Source organism: Amblyomma maculatum, chromosome 8 (assembly GCF_055883805.1).
Source record: "Amblyomma maculatum isolate TAMU_Amacu chromosome 8, ASM5588380v1, whole genome shotgun sequence".
NCBI classification, from domain to species: Eukaryota; Metazoa; Arthropoda; class Arachnida; order Ixodida; family Ixodidae; genus Amblyomma; species Amblyomma maculatum.
Genome location: NC_139351.1, coordinates 89,047,037 through 89,069,620, shown reverse-complemented (window position 1 = coordinate 89,069,620; position 22,584 = coordinate 89,047,037). Strand labels below are relative to the sequence as shown.

Below are 22,584 nucleotides of genomic sequence, written 5' to 3'. Positions count from 1 at the left end.
ATGCGCAGGGCCAGCAGATTATTCTTTTTTTTTTTTTTTTCCATTTAATGTTCAGCAACGTTTCAGGAGACATTGCAGGAAAAACGCACTTCAGGCGCCAAATTTTTCTTCGAAAGGAGAATAGTTACAAAATAACTAGTACATGGTCTCTGACAATCTGCGAAAAGCAAGGCGCCCTTGTGCTGTGCGTTGTTAGTGCACGTTAAAGAACCCCATGTGGTCGAAATTTGCGGAGTCCTCCACTATGACGTCTCTCATGTCCGAGTCGTTTTGGAACGTTATTAAAACTTCCTGTTGCTCGAGTTGGTAGTTCATCTTGATGTAGGGTTTTTTTTTTTTAGCGCAAACAAAGACAAGGACAAGAAATGCGAGACGTACAGGGGGGGGTCAAAAGTTCGCAGGTCGCAGGTTTTGCTTCTGGTCAGCCTATTGTGACACGTGATATCCCATTAAAGCTATAAATGATCTCAGAGGTTAGAATAATGCTTCTTCTACCCTCCACATATATTTTGAGATTTGGGGCCGTCGTAGCTGCCTGACTATACTGCTCAGAAGCAGACCCTGTGGCCTGGGAACTTTTGACCACCCCTGTACGTACACACACAAGCGCTGTGTGTGTACGTCTCGCCTTTCTTGTCCTTGTCTTTGCGCTAAAAAAAACCCTACATCAAGTTGGAACGTTAAATCCCGTAAACCAAACCAGACTAAACAGTGCGATGAGTGAACAGAGAATCATGTAGTGCTCCCGAAGCGACTGAGCCATGTGATTATGCGCTGCACCAAAAAATTGGTCCAACCAGGCGCTTTAAACCTACACTAAGAGATCCCGCGGCTACATAACATACACTGTGAAAAAAAATAAAAAAAAATCGCACCCTTGTCTGTCTACACTCACACCCTTCAGAAAAGGGTGCCTTGAAGTACCGATACACCCTTTTTTTGGGTGCAGCAAGGAGCACTGCGCCCATTAAAAGGATGCATCAGTACTTGAATGCACCATGTTTTGAAGGGTGCGAGTTATAGACAGAAAATATTTTTGTACAGTGTGAGCACATGTAAGGGAGCGTTAAGCACATATGCCACTCGACATGCCGCGGTGGACGATGCCGCCTCATTTAGATGACCAGCTAAGTATTCAGCCTGTTTGCTGCACGGCATAAGTGCACGTTACCCCAAGTGGTTAAAATTAATCTGGAACACCTTAATTCAGCATCTCCCGGCACAGGCACAACCACGAAATCACGTGTCAGTCGATCATGACGCGCCTTTTTTTTTTTATTTTTTTTTATTTTTTTTTTCACTACGTCTTCGGCTGCCACGTTGCTAAGCAACCATTGCGCTGAGGCAGCTTCGGATGTGTGATGCCAGTTCTGGTGCAGCCACTGTTATCACCTCTCAAGTTTGCATTAAACGGCGCCGTCCGGTGATATATAAGGCTGGTCGTTGAGGCTGCGGCCTCCCGTGGTTTCGGTTTTGAAACCTGCGGTGAGCCGAAATTTCTTGAATGGCTGCACTTAGCCGCATTGAAAGCTTCAAGCCATGTGTGTTCATTTCCGGCCACCTTCAAATACCTGATTGTGCAACAGGGCAGGTAACCGTAGATAACTAACCTGCATTGTGCATGGTTAGCAACCTGCTCATGAATACATGGTGACCTACTTCCTGTTGCCCGTCACGACTGAGCACAGTACCGAGAAAAAAATGTCCGTCTGTCAGTCACCGTTGTCAACACACGCAGCCTCAAACAATCGATATGTTTCATAATTGGAAAAGACAAGTCGATGTGTTTGTTTTCTCGGATGAAACACTTCAGCCATGTGCGAATGTGTATATATATATATATATATATATATATATATATATATATATATATATATATATATATATATATATATATATATATATATATATATATATATATATATATATCGCTGCATAAACGCCGTGGAAAGCCCAATTTCAAGCCTTCATTTAAATTTAATCTTGTACTGTATCTTCAAAAGAAAGATAGCAGCATGCTTAGCAGATACTGTCAAAACCGAGCCGATAAACGTACATATGCATGCACATTTATGGTTTAAGCCTTCACGTCTTATTAGTAGATGCGCAAACAAGTACACGAGCAGCCACGCGGTAATGTTCCTATTCTCGACCACGGCCGGTCTCGAGGGAGAGCGCGTTTCTAGCGCAAGCAACAAAATATGATTACGGAACGTATGCTTGCGCACGATGCGCAGGGCCAGCAGATTATTCTTTTTTTTTTTCCATTTAATGTTCAGCAACGTTTCAGGAGACATTGCAGGAAAAACGCACTTCAGGCGCCAAATTTTTCTTCGAAAGGAGAATAGTTACAAAATAACTAGTACATGGTCTCTGACAATCTGCGAAAAGCAAGGCGCCCTTGTGCTGTGCGTTGTTAGTGCACGTTAAAGAACCCCATATGGTCGAAATTTGCGGAGTCCTCCACTATGACGTCTCTCATGTCCGAGTCGTTTTGGAACGTTATTAAAACTTCCTGTTGCGCGAGTTGGTAGTTCATCTTGATGTAGGGCTTTTTTTTTAGCGCAAACAAAGACAAGGACAAGAAATGCGAGACGTACAGGGGGGGGTCAAAAGTTCGCAGGTCGCAGGTTTTGCTTCTGGTCAGCCTATTGTGACACGTGATATCCCATTAAAGCTATAAATGATCTCAGAGGTTAGAATAATGCTTCTTCTACCCTCCACATATATTTTGAGATTTGGGGCCGTCGTAGCTGCCTGACTATACTGCTCAGAAGCAGACCCTGTGGCCTGGGAACTTTTGACCACCCCTGCACGTACACACACAAGCGCTGTGTGTGTACGTCTCGCCTTTCTTGTCCTTGTCTTTGCGCTAAAAAAAACCCTACATCAAGTTGGAACGTTAAATCCCGTAAACCAAACCAGACTAAACAGTGCGATGAGTGAACAGAGAATCATGTAGTGCTCCCGAAGCGACTGAGCCATGTGTGCTAAAATCAAATGCTGTAGGCGTTTGCTTTGAGCGCCGCGACTCCGCGCGTATTATTATTATTATTATTATTATTATTATTATTATTATTATTATTATTATTATTATTATTATTATTATTATTATTATTATTATTATTATTATTATTATTATTATTATTATTATTATTATTATTATTATTATTATTATTATTATTATTATTATTATTTAAGTCTCTTTTTGTAGGCGCGGAGGAGCGAGTCGCTGGTTAATGAGCGGCCGATAAAGCAAGGACCGTTAGAATTGCGTACGCCATATCTGGTTATTCACCCGCGTTGGACGGTGCTCGCAGATTACGCGGCCTTATCACTGGCTCAGCTTATTTTGCCTTGCCGCCCTCGAAACCTTTGCACGTATGTATAATACCGGAGACAGAGGAAGACGGCGAGTCTTTTGTTCCAAATACCGCTCTGTTGATATAGCACATCGATCATTTGTCACCAGTAAGCCCGAACGTGCGATTTGACCCGAAGGCCACGGAGTCGAATTCCTGCCTTGACAGCCGCGTGTCGGTGGTGGCAAAACGCAAAAGCGAAGGCAATGTGATGTCGCCTATGTAGTTAGGCTGGGACACTTGCGGATGAATTTAGTAAGGGCTACCATGTTACAAAGGCGAACCTGTGTCCACATATTCAAATCTGAAGCGGCCGGCTCGCTTCGAGGCGTCAGGGGGCGTTACAAAGCTCCAGATGGTGTAAATAATCCGGAGTCAGCCGCTGGGTACGGCACGTGCCGCACAGCTGTGGATTATTTTGGGACCTATTTGGGACACTTGGGACCTATATGGCGCCCTATAGGTCTCAATTGTCTCTTCGGCATGTTAATATAAGGTCTAACGAACATGACCGCTGGTATAGGTAATTCAGAGCAGCGTAAAATGATGCGGGCGAAGTCAGCGGCCTCTAATCAGACCCTAATTTGCGCCACATTAAACTGGAGCTCACTTACCTAAACGAAGTTTTCTGCAAGGTGTACTTTCTCGGCACAGAATTCCTCGTGCGTTTGTCTGCAGAGAAAATACTTTTCGCCGGGGTACACCCCTTTGCGAAATGAACTCTCATTCTGCTGTGCGCTCGCGCTCGGGGTGGCGAAAAAAGAAACAAAAGAAAACCATTTGTGTAAGGCTCGGCGTAACACTGCGTTTTTATTTATTGGGCCGACTGACGGAGTGACAGACTAAATGTCACTGACAGGTCGGGTGGACGAATTCTTTCGCAGAGACCGCACACGGTCATCGGCTTTGTTTTAATTTGCATTTCATTTTTTTTTTCTCATCGAGAGAGTGACAATGTTGCTTTCTGTTGACATAGTTTCCTTTTGTGTACGTGAGAGAGAGAGAGAGATTTAGAGTTATGAGGACATTTAGAGTATATATTATTTTATATATATATATATATATATATATATATATATATATATATATATATATATATATATATATATATATATATATATATATATATATATATATTAGCCAGCCGCCAAACTTCCGAAGTTGCATATATACAGACAACCGGTCACTGGATCCTGTCGTAGCTGCGACGTTGATCACGTGCTGACTTCCTTTCGTGCCGATGAAGTGATCTTCGTACAATAAACATTTAGGGGCAATGTAAAAATTCAGAATGTCGCTGCAGCCGTTTGGAAGAGTTGTGAAATTGCCGGTGATGGGGACGACAAGCCATCTTTCTTCCAGCTGACCTCATAGTGACAACACATTTTTTCCGGCAGTATCATGTATAGAGGTAGCTGAACAGATTGAAGCATTGAGCTGAGTGCTGTTTTGCAGTTTAACTGATTGGTTTTTCGACCCCCTGCCCCAACAAACAAGAAAAAAAAAAAACATATAGAGATGACCTATGCGGCTTAATGCGTTTGCGTCTCTTCTATAAGGAGAACAGACGACCAATTCCTATTGGTTTGACTTGTGCCACGTGTACGCGAAAAAGCTTACCCCTTTCCAAATAGAGATATGCGATCGTCTGGCTGACGCGACACCGGCATTGGCCATTTTTCCTGCGCCGCTCTGCTGGAGTTTTCGCTCGTTGGTCTCGACTTCTCGAAACTAGTTAGAGATTTAGTGGAACTTTCGGTTTTAGCGCAGTTTTTCCTTTATTTTCTCAGCAGGCGCCGAGGCGAGAAGAGATTTTTATCTAGAGCGCGGCGGCGGCGGCCGAATGGATAAAAACACATGCATGTCTTCACTGTTTTATATCTGTTTGGTTTACAAAACCTACAGTACTTATCAACTGGCGCACAAACTTATCGCGTTTTAATCTAAAGAGAAATCTGGCGTGCACCTGAACGAAGTGTGAGTGTGGCACTCAGGGCCGGATCAAAGAAACTTCTTCCTGTTCTGAAATTTCATTTTTTTTTTTTCGACACAAGTTAGCACGAGCTATTTGTGAAAGCACACATAGATATTCTTGGCCACGCATTTTAAAAAAATCAACACATGTTCGTTCCAACGGACCTTGGTTTTCGAAGAGCACTTCAAGTGAAGCGGGCCTCGTAATCTACGTGGTCATTCCGAAGATTCCCCTAGTAAAGCTGTATTCAAACGTGGGAAACATCTGCAGTGGCCAGTTTCCACCACGGATAATGCCTCGGAGCCGCTTTATTTCGTTATCGGCGCTTTGCAAGTTGGTTTGGTTGATTAGTTTATGTAGTTTAACGTCCCAAAGCGACTCAGGCTATGAGAGACGCCTTGTTGGAGGGTACCAGAAATTTCGACCTCCAGCTGGGGTTCTTTAACGTGCACTGACATCTCACAGCACACGGGCGCCTTGCTTTTCGCCTCCATCGAAAAGCGGCCGCCGCGGCCGGGATTCGATCCCGCATTCTTGGGTGCAGACGTGGGCGATGCGAGGTAGTGCATGGGTTCACATATGATGGCTTCTTCAGGGCACCAAACAAGTGCGAAGCCGTTTCAGCCGCATCAAGCCAGATTTCACTACGTAGTTTTCACATGACTCCTTGATGTCAAACGAACTGTGTCCGCTACCTTCCTGTAAACGTGCAGGCCATAAACTAAGAAAAGTTCAAACACGCAAAGATTGTTTAAGCTGTCCAGAAGAAGACCGAGCCGCAAGCGAATGTTTTTAGTAATTTGGCAACCTTGTTGTGAGGACTGTACGCCTCAAGTCGCAAAGAATTTCACCACATAACATATTAGGTCCCTGGTGTTTCGGCTTCACTGCATTTTATTGGTGCAGTTAAGGAGAATGAGAGACCTGGGCTGTCAGCACTCTTGGCGAGCAACACACACACACACACACACACACACACACACACACACACACACACACACACACACACACACACACACACACACACACACACACACACACACGCACACGCACGCGCACGCGCACGCGCACGCGCACGCGCACGCGCACGCGCGCACGCACACGCACACATGCACACATGCACACACACACAGGCATGTCCAATTTTTATACTAAAAAATGCAGCTTGACACGTTTTGCAAGTTAAGATACAGCAGTTATAAACTTTACCAGTGTCCCGCAAAAAGATAAGTTATAACAGCTGTATCTTATCAGTACTCACCTATACGGCAGAGACGTGAAGGAAAATGGTAGGGGTAACATTAAGAGATAGGAAGCGTGCAGAGTTGATCAGAGAAATAACTGGAATTAATGGCATTCTAGTCGAAACTCAAGAAATGGGCATGGGCGGGACGTGTAATTCGAAGGGAGGATAACCGGATATTCTCTAAGGGTAACAAAATTCGATTCCAAGGGAAGGAACGCGTAGCGAGAGACGTAGGCATAATTAAGTGAGCGGGTAAGGTTAAGCAGTTTGCGGGGGTGATGCAGATGCTGCTAACACAAGGCCGGTTTAACTAAAAGGGTATGTTAGAGGCATTTACCTTACAGTGGGCGGCTGATTGTGGTGATGACTGCTTCTTTTTGTCATTTTAATTTAATAACTGTTCGATTTCTTGTTTTTATTTTTTTAATGAAGGTCAGATTTTTTTTTTCATTTTGTCTACATCGTTTAACAACATTATGTGTGCCCTTGAAATGCCGTCTGAATAGCTACATATTAGAATATGTTTATGCTAAGGTTGTATAAATATTTGTTTTACTAATTAGTTTATAACGGCCTTTGGGAGTCGCTTGCTTTTACTGTGTTTCCGAAAGAGCTAACCCCCCCCCCCCCCTCAAAAAAGACTAAAAAAGACGCTGTACCTTATTTTGCATATCATGAATATCTATTGTTGTTCATGCGTGCCTTTTGGACTTCTATTATTTCTCTCAAAACTTAGCACTGCAATATTTTTTTATCTGTATAGTTATGAAGTGAAACATTTTCTACGCTTATACGAAAACTAATAGGTATACATTGGTATGAGCAGCACTAGGGTTGTTTAAAGGCAAGCTGAAATGCTTTTTTGACATTTTCCCGAGATGCGCGCCTTAGAATATATGAAAGCTTTAGATTAAGCTCACGAAATGGTTTTCGCGCTACCATATGAAGTTATGACACAATCTAGTATTAGATTTGCGACAATTCTCTGGCTTCTCCTCACAGCATGCAGCAGTGTGGTGAAACTAGATAATAACGTCATTGTGGGTGACCTTTAGAGTTTCAACATCTTTTGCCCAATTCTTTCTGCAAGTTACCCGATGCCGCCAAACGACGATTTGCAACCTTTACCTTCGTTGGCGTTGGTCTTTATCAGAGCAAACGTTTCCGCATTGGAAATGCATCATCTCTAGAGATGACGTCATCGCTGGTGTCCCTACTTGTAACCGTGTACTGCGGAGAAGCCTGATTGCCGAAATAGTTTCATTTAGCGATTATGTCGTGAATTTGAATGCTAGTGCAGAACGGCTTGGCATGAATTAACCCTATAGCCTTGACACATTCCACTCCTTTAATTTAGTTGAATTCTAAAATCTCTTCAGTTTCCCTTTAAATAGTCCAACCAGGAAACATGTTACCAAGCTCCAATGTAGCATGAATTCGGGCATTTCGTCAAGACTTACTGACAAAGTATAAACTGCGATAGAGCCCTTTTATATCGAAAGGATTAAAAATTGGGAGACATTTAAACTCCGCAGTTAAGGGTATGACGCGACAGCTCGTTTCACACACACACCGACGGTATATTACTTTTATTTTTTAAACTTTTTATACACCAATACTTAGGATCGGAAAACATGGCTTTCCATTCTGAGTAGTTAAACACCTTTAAACGCATTTTTTTTATTTTTTTAGTTATTCGAATGAATTATTTGATCAATTACGTACTCTAACTTTTTTATGTCATGAAGCATTTTCTTTTCATTCTGAGAATTTGAACACCTTTGTACCATTTTTTTCAATATTCCATTTTTCAACTATTTCAGATAATTGATGAGTTGCACTCTATACTTATTTAGCATCATAAAGCATCGTCTTTTTTTTCCGAGCACTCAGACACATCTGAAACCTTTTTCCCAAAATCCCATTACTCGGTTATCTCAATTAACTGATGAGTTACACGCTGTAAATTTCATTAATTAGCACCATCGATTATTGGCTTTTCATTCTGAGAATTTTGATACCATTGAAAGCCTTTTTGATTTAATTTTTTTAATTCATATAATTACAAAAATTTAATTAGCTCGTCATCGCCTACCACATGCCAATCATAAATCACTAGAACCAAAAATTACCACGATACGATATCTTTTTTGCTCAACCTCCGATTTTTTATGACACTCTATGTCTACTACTACTACTACGCCGATGGTTTTTCGACCGAACTAGCTGATAGCTTAAAAGCGATCAGCTTCAAACCGCGTCGGAATCAGACCACACGAAACTCTTCCATATAGCGTTACGTAAAAAAAGCTTCATAACGGGTAAATGACCGGAGGAGCGTGCGGTGTATGCCAGCACAGCACTCGTTAATCTCTGACCACTCCGTGTATCCCTTGTTGGGGCCGCGGTGTCAAGGTTGCATCGTTATCTGAAGCTTTATCGCTCTGCACGATATGGCTTAGCGGGTAGGGAGCATTTCTCCGGCCTTTATCGTGCTTCGCCATGGAATGACCAATGACGGGAGATATTATCTCGTCTTATTTGCAGGCCAACCTGGCTTACTCGCCGATCTTAGCGAAGATAACTTTGCGCGACCCCGCGAGATATCCACCTTACTGGAATCTTAGTTAAGGTGGATGTCTTCGAGCCACCTGCCGCCGACAGCTGGACAGTGTATGCATCTATGCTACTTTGTGTGTGTGTGTGTGTGTGTGTGTGTGTGTGTGTGTGTGTGTGTGTGTGTGTGTGTGTGTGTGTGTGTGTGTGTGTGTGTGTGTGTGTGTGTGTGTGTGTGTGTGTGTGTGTGTGTGTGTGTGTGTGTGTGTGTGTGTGTGTGTGTGTGTGTGTGTGTGTGTGTGTGTGTGTGTGTGTGTGTGTGTGTGTGTGTGTGTGTGTGTGTGTGTGTGTGTGTGTGTGTGTGTGTGTGTGTGTGTGTGTGTGTGTGTGTGTGTGTGTGTGTGTGTGTGTGTGTGTGTGTGTGTGTGTGTGTGTGTGTGTGTGTGTGTGTGTGTGTGTGTGTGTGTGTGTGTGTGTGTGTGTGTGTGTGTGTGTGTGTGTGTGTGTGTGTGTGTGTGTGTGTGTGTGTGTGTGTGTGTGTGTGTGTGTGTGTGTGTGTGTGTGTGTGTGTGTGTGTGTGTGTGTGTGTGTGTGTGTGTGTGTGTGTGTGTGTGTGTGTGTGTGTGTGTGTGTGTGTGTGTGTGTGTGTGTGTGTGTGTGTGTGTGTGTGTGTGTGTGTGTGTGTGTGTGTGTGTGCGTGCGTGCGCGTGCGCGTGCGCGTGCGAGGGGGGGGGGGTGTGTTCTGTATCGCCCGTTCTGTTATAGTTGGCGAATTTCCAAATGCTCAGCGCGAAGGTAACCGTCCCGAAAAGGCGCTGTTCGGAATTTCTTCTTTCTTTCTTTCTTTCTTTCTTTCTTTCTTTCTTTCTTTCTTTCTTTCTTTCTTTCTTTCTTTCTTTCTTTCTTTCTTTCTTTCTTTCTTTCTTTCTCATTACACATTTAGAAAGACAAAGTTCGTTGAAACATATAATTGGGTAAATTCAGAGAAAGCGATTATGTGATGTCACCTCTTGAGCGAGCCACACTTATCGCTAATTAGTTTCAAGTGTTACTCAGAGAGGGGGTGATCCATAATTGCCTAACGCATTTCATGACCTTCGGTATACGATTAAAAAAAAATTGCTGCTTTCTAATTATTTTCTAAAAAAAAAAAAAAGTCGCTTCTCAGTGAGAGCAAGGAGTTGTCTCCTTTTCTGCAGAGGCTTGTAAGGTATTTGACAATGCTTCGAAGTGCACAGTTCCGTAGTTCAAAAGTACTGTCTTACTGCGCCCTTGGGTTTTGTAATTTGCTAATTGTATTTTTTTATCGAGTTTTAATTCCAGGTCAGTAGACACCTAGCTGCGGCGCGCATGTCAAATACAGTGACTTTTTCGGTTAAAATCGGATTTTTGAATGCTTGATTCGACGTTTTATGATTTTCCTTTTCGGTTTAAACCGCATTGTCCTGTCCTTGCTTATATATCACGTTAAACACACCATACCAGGCTTCCAGAGATCTGTGTAAACATTGAAAATGCTAATAGAAAGAAGGCCAGCGAAAGCGTAAAATTTAGCGTAAGTCTGTCTTTTATAGTACTTGAGTGGTTCGCTTCCTACTGTTCTGTGATATCTAGGTGATACTTAACTGGTGCCGGGTGTACTAACAGACTCACCTACAACCTGAAATATTCATCGCTGTGGCGGATGGTAGATTCCAACGGTGACAAGAGCATCGTAGCTGAACCAGCGAAAAAGGCTGCAATCAGCAGAAATAGATTCTTTTTGGAATACAATTGCGGTGTTTTGTCTTGTTGGTTTCGGCCGCAGTCTCCAGCAAACGTTTACGGGGCGCGCATGCTTGCTAACAATTAAGTTTACGTTACCGGTGCGTCGCTAACCCATCGTTTGGTTTTGATATTGCGTGGAGCGTCGGCACCTTCTTCTGATCTCAAACTCAAGTCCGGATCTCTGAGATACGGACTTACTTTCGCAAGTCCGTATCTCATAAGCCTTTGCTACCGACTGTGCGCGACAGAAAGACGCTCGTGCGAACAACTAGAACCGCGATGCGCCACGTCTATTTTCTCTCTCTGCAAAGTTTTTCTTTTTTTCTTCTTTTTCCCAGCCCTTATCCTCGCAGATGGCCGGTGATACAGAGGCGCGGCGACGGGTGACGGCGTCACCACCACCGGCGACGACGACGTTGACGAGCGCGCCAACGACGACTGCGACAGCGTCCGCACCGTGACGCAGGGCGCCAGTGTCGCTCCATTTTTAGTTTTGTTTTATTGCGCCTGCGCGCGCCTACGTGGTTGGTTTCGGTCGTCGTCTGCTACCGCTCTGCTGCTGCCTGCCGTCTGCTCGCCGCCGCGCGTCGTCTGCTCCCGCCTCAGCTGCTTCACAGTGCGTTGGTGATCTTTTCACCCGTTATTCTACGACCTCTCAGTGTGGTGAGGTGATTTTGCGTTCCTGTGCCCTGGGAGTGCCGGCATCGACGCCGCCGTCGACTACGGTAGCAACCGAAACAGCCATTATCATCGGAGCCGTCAGTCGGATCAGGCAAGCACAGAAATGCCGACCACGCAGACCCGGCTGGAACCCATCAGGCGCCACGCAGACACAGAGCAAAGGTGAGCGGGCTGTGAAAAACTGACATGTGGGCGGAAGTAACGTATGTCAAGCACTTATACGGGAAAAATAGGCAGTAAAAACGGAGGTCGGGCGAACGTGGGGAATAAAAATATATGGCACGTGTTCGGCCAAGTGGAACCCGGAACTTGTCACCACTGCCCTAGAAATTGGTGGGGCTGTAGTGGCGCATGTTGTATGCATGAGCACGGGCGTCAGCTGCCTCTCCACGTCAAACGTGCGTGGCTCTGCAGGGGCAAATGCAAAACTGATTGATCTGCCGCGCAGACGAACTGCTTAAAGCGAGCAGACGCCCGTCGTCTGCTGTGTGGCTTCAGCGCCCTTTCCGAAATCGTTTTTGCTATGCGTTTGCGCGGTTGCAGAATCCTTTCTGAAAGCTTCGCTGGCGAGGTACTGTATTGACGCAATTTATACTAAATGTATACACAAACTGTGTGCAGTGTCTGACGCACTGAAGAAACAGCCTGATTAACTGAGCAAGTAGATAGCATGTCGCCTGCCATCTTTGTTTCGAAATTTTTTTGAGGAACATTAATTTTCGCGCGGTTTGACCGTTTTTGAGTTAGGCGGTTTTGTGGTTGGACGTTCTTTAGTACTGGAGAACTTGCCGCGAAAAAAAAAACACCACATTTTCGGAGGCAGGTGTTGTGTCCAAAATCTTGCGTAATGATAAAGATGAAGCACATGGGAAGAAACGCGTACTTATCAATTAAGCAGTTTTGAGAACTCTTATAAACAGATCGGTTAGCCTTGATAACACAAAATAATGCGTTTTTTTTTCTTTTACTTGCTCGTATCTAAGTACCACAAAGTAGATGTACGCGCTGTTCCATCGAAAGGCGGGGACAAAGTTTTTATGTGCATTCATATGTCGCTGCGCACGATCGAAAAGTTAGCCAGGCATTCAGCAATTGAAGAACGGCTGTAGACTTTCCATGAGTGTTGGCCTATCTCCTGCGCATATTTTAAACATATTATATATAATAATAATTGGTTCACAGGAAGGGAAAGGCGCAGTATCTGTCACACTTGCATTGTGGACACCTGAACCGCGCTGTAAGGGAAGGGATGAAGGTGGGAGTGAAAGTGGAAGGAGAGAAGGGGGAGCCGTGCTGATTACATTTTCTCGATGATGATTTATGTAGTGCTTTCAAAACCTTTTGTCCCAGCAGCTGATAATAATACAAATAATTAAGCGTTGGCCTATCTTCTGCGCATGTTTCAAACATATTGTGCTCGTTACATTTTTTCTAGGATTATTTATGTAGTGCTTTCAAAACCTTTTGTCCCAGCAGCTTATAATAATACAAAGAATTATAATCGGGGATGATTACCGAATCAGTGCTGCTACGATTTTTATCCTTTATACTTGGTCACTTTAATTGAAAAAAGTTCGCGGAGAAAACTCGCTTATTAAAGAGTATTTTATTTTACAATATTCGCATTTCTTCGAAAGTTTCGCTGTGAGCCGCACTAGATTTACCGTTGTATTATTTTCCCCGCGAATTTCAACCCCACATTTGTTACGTGGCATCATCCAGAAGAACTTTGATGCTTAGAGATATGCTTGTACTTTCGAGCATTTTCCAGCTAAAAGTTTTAGAGAAAAATGCTTTCTATAAGGCAGCTAACAATTTTTCGCAGCTCAGTTATTTTTCAGTCAAAGCACTGAAACTTTCAATGTTCGTTATGTAATATTTTCTTTTTGCGTTTTAAACCTGTTCACATAGATGCCTTAATTTTCACCGAAGGGAAAGCGGTGCGTTAAAGGCGCTTAATTGTCCAACATATACCCCAGTACTGCCACTGTCATTTATGAGACGTTCTAGAATGAGTTCCGCACAGCTGCGGACATCAGTAAACGCAGCACGTTCGTCATTTCAAATTGCAATCACGCTTTTCCCATGGGACATAAACATTTGCCTGAAAACGCGCACTATAGTCACTACCCATCTGCACATGCAACAGCTGCCAGCTTCAATTAGTCATCACGTGAAAAACGTTCCTTTCTTTCTTTCTTTTTTTTTTTTTGCTCGCACCTGTAGATACCTTCCTTTCAGTGCATTTATTTTCCATCTTTCGCACTAACGTTTTTCCGAGTTCGACGACAAGACGTTCAACGTTTATTTTTCAAAGCTGGGGCACCATATGTGTTGGTGTAATTTTCTGAAGGGACTGGACATATTCGTTCAATTTTTGTTTCCATTTTTTTTTTGGTGTGTGTGTGGCAGTGTTGTTATTTGTTCGGCAGCTAGAAGAAGCGCTGGTTTCCGCATTCAATATTTGAATTCAATAGTTTCCCTCTACACACTGATTATGACTCCTTGATCGCAGTTCTAAAGTGAATGGTAGTGTAGCGTATACCCTCTGGTATTAACGATGAAAAAAGAAAAACTGCGTTCATTCTCCGCAGTCTGCTTACGGAAATGAGCGATTGTGACGACATCTTTAGTTCGTTTTTCGCACTCAAGTTAGCCTATAGAAGAGCTCCGTTTTCGGCTAGGCTTATTTTATATATATACAACGGCTCTATTTTCGTCGTTAGTGAGGTCCCCCCTGTGGTTAAACGCGGCAGTACATCGACACATGACAGCTTCAGCTTGTCTCGATCGTGTAAAATGCAAATTGTAAATTGGTCTATAAGAAGTAAACACGCATTATTGCCACATTGCTTCTGTGGACACCTGAACTGCGCCTTAAGGGAAGGGAGGAAGGTGGGAGTGAAAGCGGAAAGAGAGAAAGGGGTGCCGGTAGTGGAGGGCTCCGGATTAATTTCGACCAAGCCGGCAACTTCAAATAAAAAAAAGAAAACTCGCCCGCGAAGTAATGGCGCAATGAACGCGGAAACCGAAACAAACGCTCGGCGTGCCGTGGCGAGCTCTTTTGTAACGACCCGAAACCGCAGGCGTTCCCATTACGCCACCCCAGCCGCGCGACCGACGCGTGAACCTCGCGCAGAGCGCGCGCTCCGACGGAGGGGTCAAAGCGAGTCGTTCAACGGGGTCAAGGGTCACGCCCCCTCGGCGTGTTTTCTCAAGGCGCTTTCACCGCGTGAACGAGTTGGCTGGCCGACCGGCTGACCGACCGGTCTATCCCTCTACCGACGAGGCGAACCACTTTCTTTCTCACCCTGGTCGAGCCAGCTCTCATCGAGTGCTCGAAGTCGGCAGGGAGCCGGCGTTTTCGGTCGGCCCTTTTCCGTATATATAAGCCAGAGGCAAGGGCGCGGGGCTTCACGCATTTATGCGCCGGGGTCCGCATTCCTGAGACAGAAGCGGTATGCGAGCTTAACTTAAGGCCGTCGGGCGACCTCAAGGCTGTTTGTTACCTGCCGTTCCGCTAGCAGCAAACTGTCGGTCGCTTCCGCTGATTGCGAGCCGATATATGCGAACTTAAAAGAGCTTACACAAAAATTTTACTTGGCTGTTTGTACGACGATGTGTTTGACGTTAGTATATATTCCTATACGACTGCTTAAAAAAAAATTATAATCGAATTTCTCCCGGGTGCTGTTTGGTTTGTGGGGTTTAACGTCCCAAAGCGACTCAGGCTATGGATTTCAACAATTAGACGAACGGTAGCTGTGAAGTGTAAGGGGTGTTTAGGTCTTGTGAGGCATGAAAACAAGTAATGTAGTCTATTATATATATCCACTAGATGTCCACTAGATATCCACTCCAATTTAGCTAGCTAGCTCGAACCAAACGAAGTATAAGCGCCTATATTGCAGTTTTTGTCATGATTCTCGCTACCTAAATGGCCATCATTTGGCTGAGGAAACTTAAACCGAAGCTGCACTTAAAGTGGCGTAGGCGAATGCTACCTGCGGATTGTCTTATGAGCCATCACAGAAAATGAAACGTGCAACTAAGTTTAGGCGTGTCTAGCCTTTTAAGCGCTCACATGCAGTATACCCTGCGCTCCGTGTGTCTTTAGAGGACTACTTAAGATTCGTTTTGTCTGCGACTAATGCAATCAATTCATTCCGGATCGTTTCGCTTTATTCCTTTGTCTTTTTTTCGTAACCCCACTTCCCATGCTGTACTTTGTTTTTTCGTTAAAATGACCAATAATAAATTAACGTTATAGTAATTACACGTATATGAGACATTTCGATCCTTTACATTCCCATCTTCCCTCCCATATATATGATTTCGTTCTGTGCGTGTTGAGGTACTTTGAGGTTCCAACAGGCCAGGTTTCTTGTAGGCAAACACTGGCCCGAGTACGAGACACGTGCCAGCCGCAGCGAGCGTCGCACGAGCACGCAGCAGCGCAGCCAAGCTACAACACTTTGTGCGAAGTGTGTGTTGTGGTACTCGTGTTTTTGTGCGATAAACATGACGGCAGTTCTCTATATTTCCTGCGCAACGAATCCATTGTTTCCCGTTACAACGAAGTCTCCATGTGCCCTGAGTAGCGCCCCTTCTTGTTGCCCCACTCACTTCGCGGTGAAAGATCGCTTCGAAGCTTTGTGCTGCGCTCCTTTCAAGTTCGCTTCCGACATTCAGGAAACGTGATGGCGTACGAATAGTCATTAGTTTATCCCGGTGCACAGTGCTATAGGAGCAGGTGTACGGCAGCTTTGGGGAGCTGTAGAATCTTGGCGCTATATTTAACGGTATAATTAGTGCATTCTTTAGTCGCCTGTATATGGTTAGCTGAAAGGCAGATCAAATTCTGCTCGTTCTGCAAAATTTTAGAGCCTAAAAAAAGCGAGACTTTCTTTTTTCATCGGCCTTCCCCGAAATTACGAAATGACCTGCCGCGGTGACTGACGAACTGAATTCGATTCGGGCACAACCCCGGCCGCGGCGGTCGCGTTTCGAGAGCCCAAGACGCCCACGTAATGTGGGATGTCAGCGTACAGTTAAAAAAAAAAAAAAAGCATTTAACAATCCGAAATTATCGGGAGCTATCTATTCCGGCTTCCTACGCAGCCGAAGTTCTACTGGTACGCCTCTGTACCATGCCGTTCCTATTCTTCCTTCCATTTCGCAGTAGGTCCTTGTAGTCTTCGATCGCACAAGTAGGTTATATATACTCCGAACCACTCCCCGGCGGTGTCGCGCGTTTATAGTTAAGAGTCACGGCGTATAGCTGACTTCGTCGAGCATGTACGACTGCACGTCAAGGACTCCTTTTACTATGCAAACATGCGGATGGCGTGCCGATAAGCTGCCGAGGACGAGTCCGGGCGACGCGGGGGCGTCAGGTCGCGTACGCTTTCTTCGCGATAGCTTGAGTTTATCGACGTGGCACGACAGGATTGAGCAGCATTTGCTTCGTAGCGTATACTATTGTATAGGCGCTACACGCGGGATTGCATGCGAATGATACACCACTAAATTTCGAAGGTCGGACTCGCAAAAAGGGACACAAGAGTGGGACAAAAAGGGACACAACAGTCGGGCACAGAGAACTAGATACAAGAATCGGGAATAAAGGGACACGCGGGTCGGATACACAGAGAGGGACGCTAGGGTCGCACCCAGAGAACGCTTCACAAGGATCGGGCACACAGAAAGGGACACAAGAGTGGGACAAAAAGGGACACAATAGTCGGGCACATAGAAATGGATACAAGAGTCGAGAACAAAGAAAGGGACACACGGGTCGGACGGAAAGGAACACGCGGGTCGGATACACAGAGAGGGGCGCTATGGTCGCACACAAAGAGAGCTTCACAAGGATCGGGCACACAGAAATGGGCGGACACACTGAAGTGGACAGAACGGTCGTACACACGAGTCAAGAGCCGTGAACACAGAAAGGGTACGCAAACGCTTGGCACACAGAAGCCAACAACAAGTCGAGCTGAGTGCTCACAGAATACCTGGAAGGCTGAAATAAAAAAGACCACGCGAATTGTCGGCTTAACAAAAGTACTGATACGTTTTTATACGGAAGGGATTCATTGATTGGCGTTTTCTTCCTCTACAGTTACCATATTTGAGCACCACTAGTTATGCTATAGTTTTTATTACCTCTCGGCATTGCATCAGTCTTGGCTTCGGATTATGATGCTAGGAGGCACGTGATCCTTACGAAGCGTTTCACAACTGTTGCGATGAAAAACTCTCTTTAGTGAATTTGTTCTTTAGTAATCCGTTTTCTATCAAAATTTAAACTCAAACCCGATCTACAGCCTTCACGCTTCCGAAAACATAAAACCTGAAAAACAGAGGGCCCTGTTTTACTCTTGTTTGAATAAAGGCTAAATGTAGGATAAAATTGCGGGGAGCTCTGACGGAAGAGTTGCTATAAAGAAAGAAGAGGATGAAGGAAAGAACGAAAGTAGGTGCCAACAGTGCAAAACGCAAAGAAAGAAGTCATGAAGGAAAGAAAGTTGACGGAGCCTGACAAAGACAGAAACGAGGAAGGAAGGAAGCAACAACAGGAACGCTTACAACACAGCACAGGAAGATAAAGGAAGTGGTAAACGGGACGAGTAAGCGGCGTGGCTGGCTTTTGTTCCTGCAGCGACTTGCTCTCTTTCTGGCGAGAAATGCGCCTCCATTGCAGCGCGCGAGTTACCTTCATCGTAGTGTGGCAGTGCCGTTCTGGTACCACCTGTATTCGCCTACGAACGGTGTCAAAAAAAAAAAAAAAGGGGGGGGGGGGGGGGTGATCTCAGTGATCGCGCAGCCTGGACGAACGGCTTAGTCGTTAGGGACACCGGTGGGTGACACCGCGTCACGCTGTTGATTTATTTTGTGGGAAATGATTGTGGTCGCGATCGCCTCGCCTCAAAACCAATTTCGACATCGACAGCAAGAACGCGTAGCCAAAAGGCAGGGTTCACGAGCCACATCACGAACGATACTCGTCTTAAGCATGTCCGCGCCCTGCTTCACACAACTTGAGAACGACTTGGCAGTGACTTGTAGAAAAGAAAGACGCTGTGAACTTCCTGTCGGCATAAAATACGTGGTCGCTTTGCATGCACTCTGAGATAAGCCATTTCAAGCCTTTTCTACACTATTACAGCCGTTATTTTGCTCGTAAGCACTGCACACCGGAACGTTTAGAAACAATAAGCGATTGTACGCTCCGGCAGAAGTGCTAATTGAACAAAAACACCCGCTTTCAAGACACCCTTAGGGCTCCCAACCTCTATTTTCGAGGCGCGACACCAGCGCCACAGCGGCGCGAGGCGAAATTTCCGGGGAGTCTCCCGGCAGCGGAGTCGCGGAGTACAGGCGCGGCAACACGTTGAGCAGTGCCGAAACGTGCGTCGCTCGTAATATTAATGAACTATTAACAATGGCACCTGTCCTCTCGTCTTCGCGTAAAGCAGGAAGCCATTATTGTTGTGTTGTGCACTGTTGCAACAGTCTGCGCAACACAAAGAACCGGGATCCGCCGGTGAGATTTTACCGCTTCCCGAGCAAGTGGTATGAGAAGCCAGCGCCTCAGAGGAGGCGCTGCCTATACGTAACACCGGCTCGCTCTCGCTGCTTTTCGCGCTTTAAACGGCAGCACGCTTTGCCGGCAATGTTAAATGAATTAGACAGTACTGCATGCAATTAGCGGGATGGAATTTTAGATAATTTGCTTTGACCAGTTCCTAACTAGCAGCACAAGAACGGGAAGCACAGATGGACAATCGGAACGCTTCCGGTGTTGTGTGCATCGCTTCTCGTGTTTTTCACTGTGCTTTCCAATTCACTGAGACACTTGGCGGCAGTTTTCGGGCGTAGTTATGTAGCCTAACTTCACTGGATTGCTGGGTTTGCCTGATAAGTTCACAGACTAAACTACCGTTCTTACGCAAACTACTGTATCGTTTGCATCTGCGAGAATTCGGAAGTTTGCAATTTAGCTTTAAGTGCAGTTAATCTATATTTCACAGTTTAAAAATGAATTTCACTAAACGTACGTCTAGACAAGCGCGAAAGTGTACACGTGCGGACAAAAATAGAGCGGTGTCTTTACATCTGCGCAGCGTGTTCGTGAGTAATTGTTATTAGGAATCCACTCTGGGGGACGATATCGCGGTGTTGCAGCACGTGCACATATGAACGCGCGAGCTGGAATGTCGCAGCGAGCTCTCTTATATGCTCACGCGCCAGATGTAAACACATGAAATTAAGTCCGAAACCACATGCGCGAGAAACGAAGAGTCAGGCGATTAATCTTCATGTCGAGCATGCCAAAACTTAGGCAGCATCCTGCGAAAAACCCGAAGTTTTCACTAGCAATGCAAGTCTGTTTATGGCGTCAAAAATGCCGAGAAATTGTGCTGACCTCGAGATGAAGTACGTTGTAGTTGATATTGTCGCATACCTGCGACCAAACTTCGCTTCCACCGAGACATTGCTGTTTTGTATGACTTTGTTCCACACTGTACACGTTAGAATGCAGTCTTTCCCCTTTTATAAGATTTCCGCCGAAAATGTCGTTCAAGGTTGCGTATTAAAAAAAAAAAACCGCACTTTAGCTGATGCATAGTGAAATGAAGCGCCTCAGCCGCCCGCCTCCCGCGTTATGAAATTCCCGCCGAAGAGGGCGCTTATCGCTTGCTCTTGGAGCGCCGTCTGGCACAGGTCAGGATCCTTATTAGGGCGCAAGTCTAACGCGTGAACGCGCAGCCGGCGCTCGCCTTTCCAAAGTCGTTACACATTTTGAAGCATTTAGCTCTTGACGCCGCTCAAAAAAAGGTGCCGATCTAAAAAAAAAAAAAGAACAAAAAAAGAAAAAACACACCATCGCACTAAATGGCGTAATTGACTCTTTTCAATAAGGGTGTAAAGTAACGAGCCGTATCCGTCAGAACGCTCTTAAATGTGTAATTTTTTTTCTTGTCTATACTGGCTTGAGGTTCCAAAGATCGTTCCGACGTGTCAAACGGGTTCCTTACTACCCCCCCCCCCCCCCTCCCCCCTTATTTTGCTGTGTGCGCGGAGGGCGGCAGCAGTAACATATCTCAGCTGCAATCAAAAGGAACCGCCGCCGCCGTAACAGCACAATCGGCCGCTTACGCAATGCCCGAGCGTTTATACGCTAACGACCGCGAAGGCGGAATCGGGTGCGCGCGAGCGCGTAGGCACTAGCCGTCCGCCATCGTGTAACGGGCCGGCGCGCTAGACCATTTTCTCTTTTCCTCCTTTATTTTCTTATTTCTTGTTTTCTGCGTGGCTATTTTGTTGCGGGCCTTCCTTCTTCCTAGGTATGCAATCCCTCCTTCCATTCCTCGCCGTTGTCACTTATCGTTGCGTGGTGTGTGCTTTGTCGTGAGTTGCGCGAGAGACTTAAAAAGTAAACAATAGAAGAAAGTTGCTCGACCTGCTGCCTGCCGCCTCGTTGAGTGGACAACCTTGTAAAGGAGACGGGTATACGCCTTCTCTCGTTAAATTTTTTCCTCAGTTTTCTTTTCGACAGCTGCTTCCCCCCTCTCCGTCCGAAGCCCACTTTCCCTGGTGGCCAGCGTGCGCGTGTGCTCACGAAAAACGGACCGCTTAGAAAACACGGGAAAGTAAGTCGAATCAAAACCAACTCACACACACAAAAATTAACAGCTGGGATCGAGGAGAGGAGAGTGAGAAGGGGGGGGGGGATGGGGGGTTGAGGCTGTCGGACTCCTTTCTCCTCCGACTGCCCTCCTCTTCCTCCGTTTCTCTTCGTCCAGACTTTCTCGTTCTCAAAGTCGGTCAAGCGAGATTTTTGTCGTGTTGCTGCCGCTGCTGCGTGCTTCTCGCACTCTTCCCCATCACTCGACTCTCGTCTCTGCTCGAAGCGTGGTCGCTGCGGCACGTATCGTTCGGCGCTGTCTCTCTTTCCTTCCCCGCTATCGCTCTCCCTCTTCTTTATCCGTCCTCCTCCTCTTCTTCTTCTTCTTCTTCCATCATCCTCCATCTCTGTCTCGCCAGGTAGGGCCTTATCCTTTCATTTCTCCCACCACCCTCGTAGAACACCTTCTTCTCAGCGCCATCCCTCGCACTTTTCCCAGCGTCGCTAGAAGCAGAAAACCACTCACTCGCACTGTGGGAAGAAGACAAGTCGGGCGGTGCGTGCTCCCATAGTGTCGTCTCCGGCGAAAGTGGTCCAGGAGTTTGTCCCACCGTGCCTGCGCGTTTTTTCTCTTGGAGGCCGCCGGCGTACCGTACGAAAAGCGAGTTAGAAGGAAAAACACAACTTGTTTTTCATTGTGTGGTCAAACGCCCTCCCGTGTTACCCACCCAGTTCCTTACTTCCTTGGTCCCACGACATCGCTCGCGACGACACTACGGTGTGACGCGCCTCATATACCCCTGGCACACATCTGACATCCCGCTGCCGGCTACAGTCTTGCTACCTCCACGGTCATCTCAGTGCCTGGTAATTTCCACACGTTCTGCGCTACGATACGGTTGTAGGCTCGCTGCTGGCGTGAAGACTCTTGAACTGAAGAGAGTTGCTCCTAGGAAGAAGCCGTCATGACGTCTCAGGCGTATGCCAATGGAATTCGGTGAGTATTCCACTCCGTAAACTCTTCATATTGCATTTGGTTCTTTCATTAGCTGCGAGGAACGACGGGTTCCTCATTACTCAGCCGAAATGACGGTCCTTTATAAATGCGACAGTTGTATGAGAACCTTTTTCGGGGTAGACGGCACTGCATCCGTAAGTGACATGCATGGGCATTTAGTGCAATCCAACTGGCCCTGGTAGTTAGCGGAATGCAAAGGGGAGGGACAATGCATGCGTAGTACAGCTGTAATGAGGCAAATGAATGGCAGAATCACGACCGGCTTTACTAAAAGCCAGTCGTGGTCAGAATTGATTGGCGCATAGCAGTTAAACCAAAGTTCACCTCTGTTACCGTCATTTCGTT

General features: G+C 45.8%; 2 protein-coding genes across 2 annotated transcripts in view; one reads left to right on the top strand and one right to left on the bottom strand.

The window, feature by feature from the left end:
* Window positions 1–22,584, top strand: part of mmy (UDP-N-acetylglucosamine pyrophosphorylase mmy) — a 79,665-nt gene that overhangs the window by 4,545 nt on the left and 52,536 nt on the right. The window contains exon 2 of the mRNA XM_084576743.1: window positions 11,245–11,749. Coding sequence (XP_084432869.1) covers window positions 11,691–11,749 — 59 coding nt within the window. The 5' untranslated portion in view covers window positions 11,245–11,690. The remainder of the gene's footprint in view (window positions 1–11,244; window positions 11,750–22,584) is intronic.
* Cdc50 (cell cycle control protein 50A) overlaps window positions 1–22,584 on the bottom strand; it is a 46,012-nt gene that overhangs the window by 19,431 nt on the left and 3,997 nt on the right. The gene's annotated exons all lie outside the window — the stretch shown is intronic.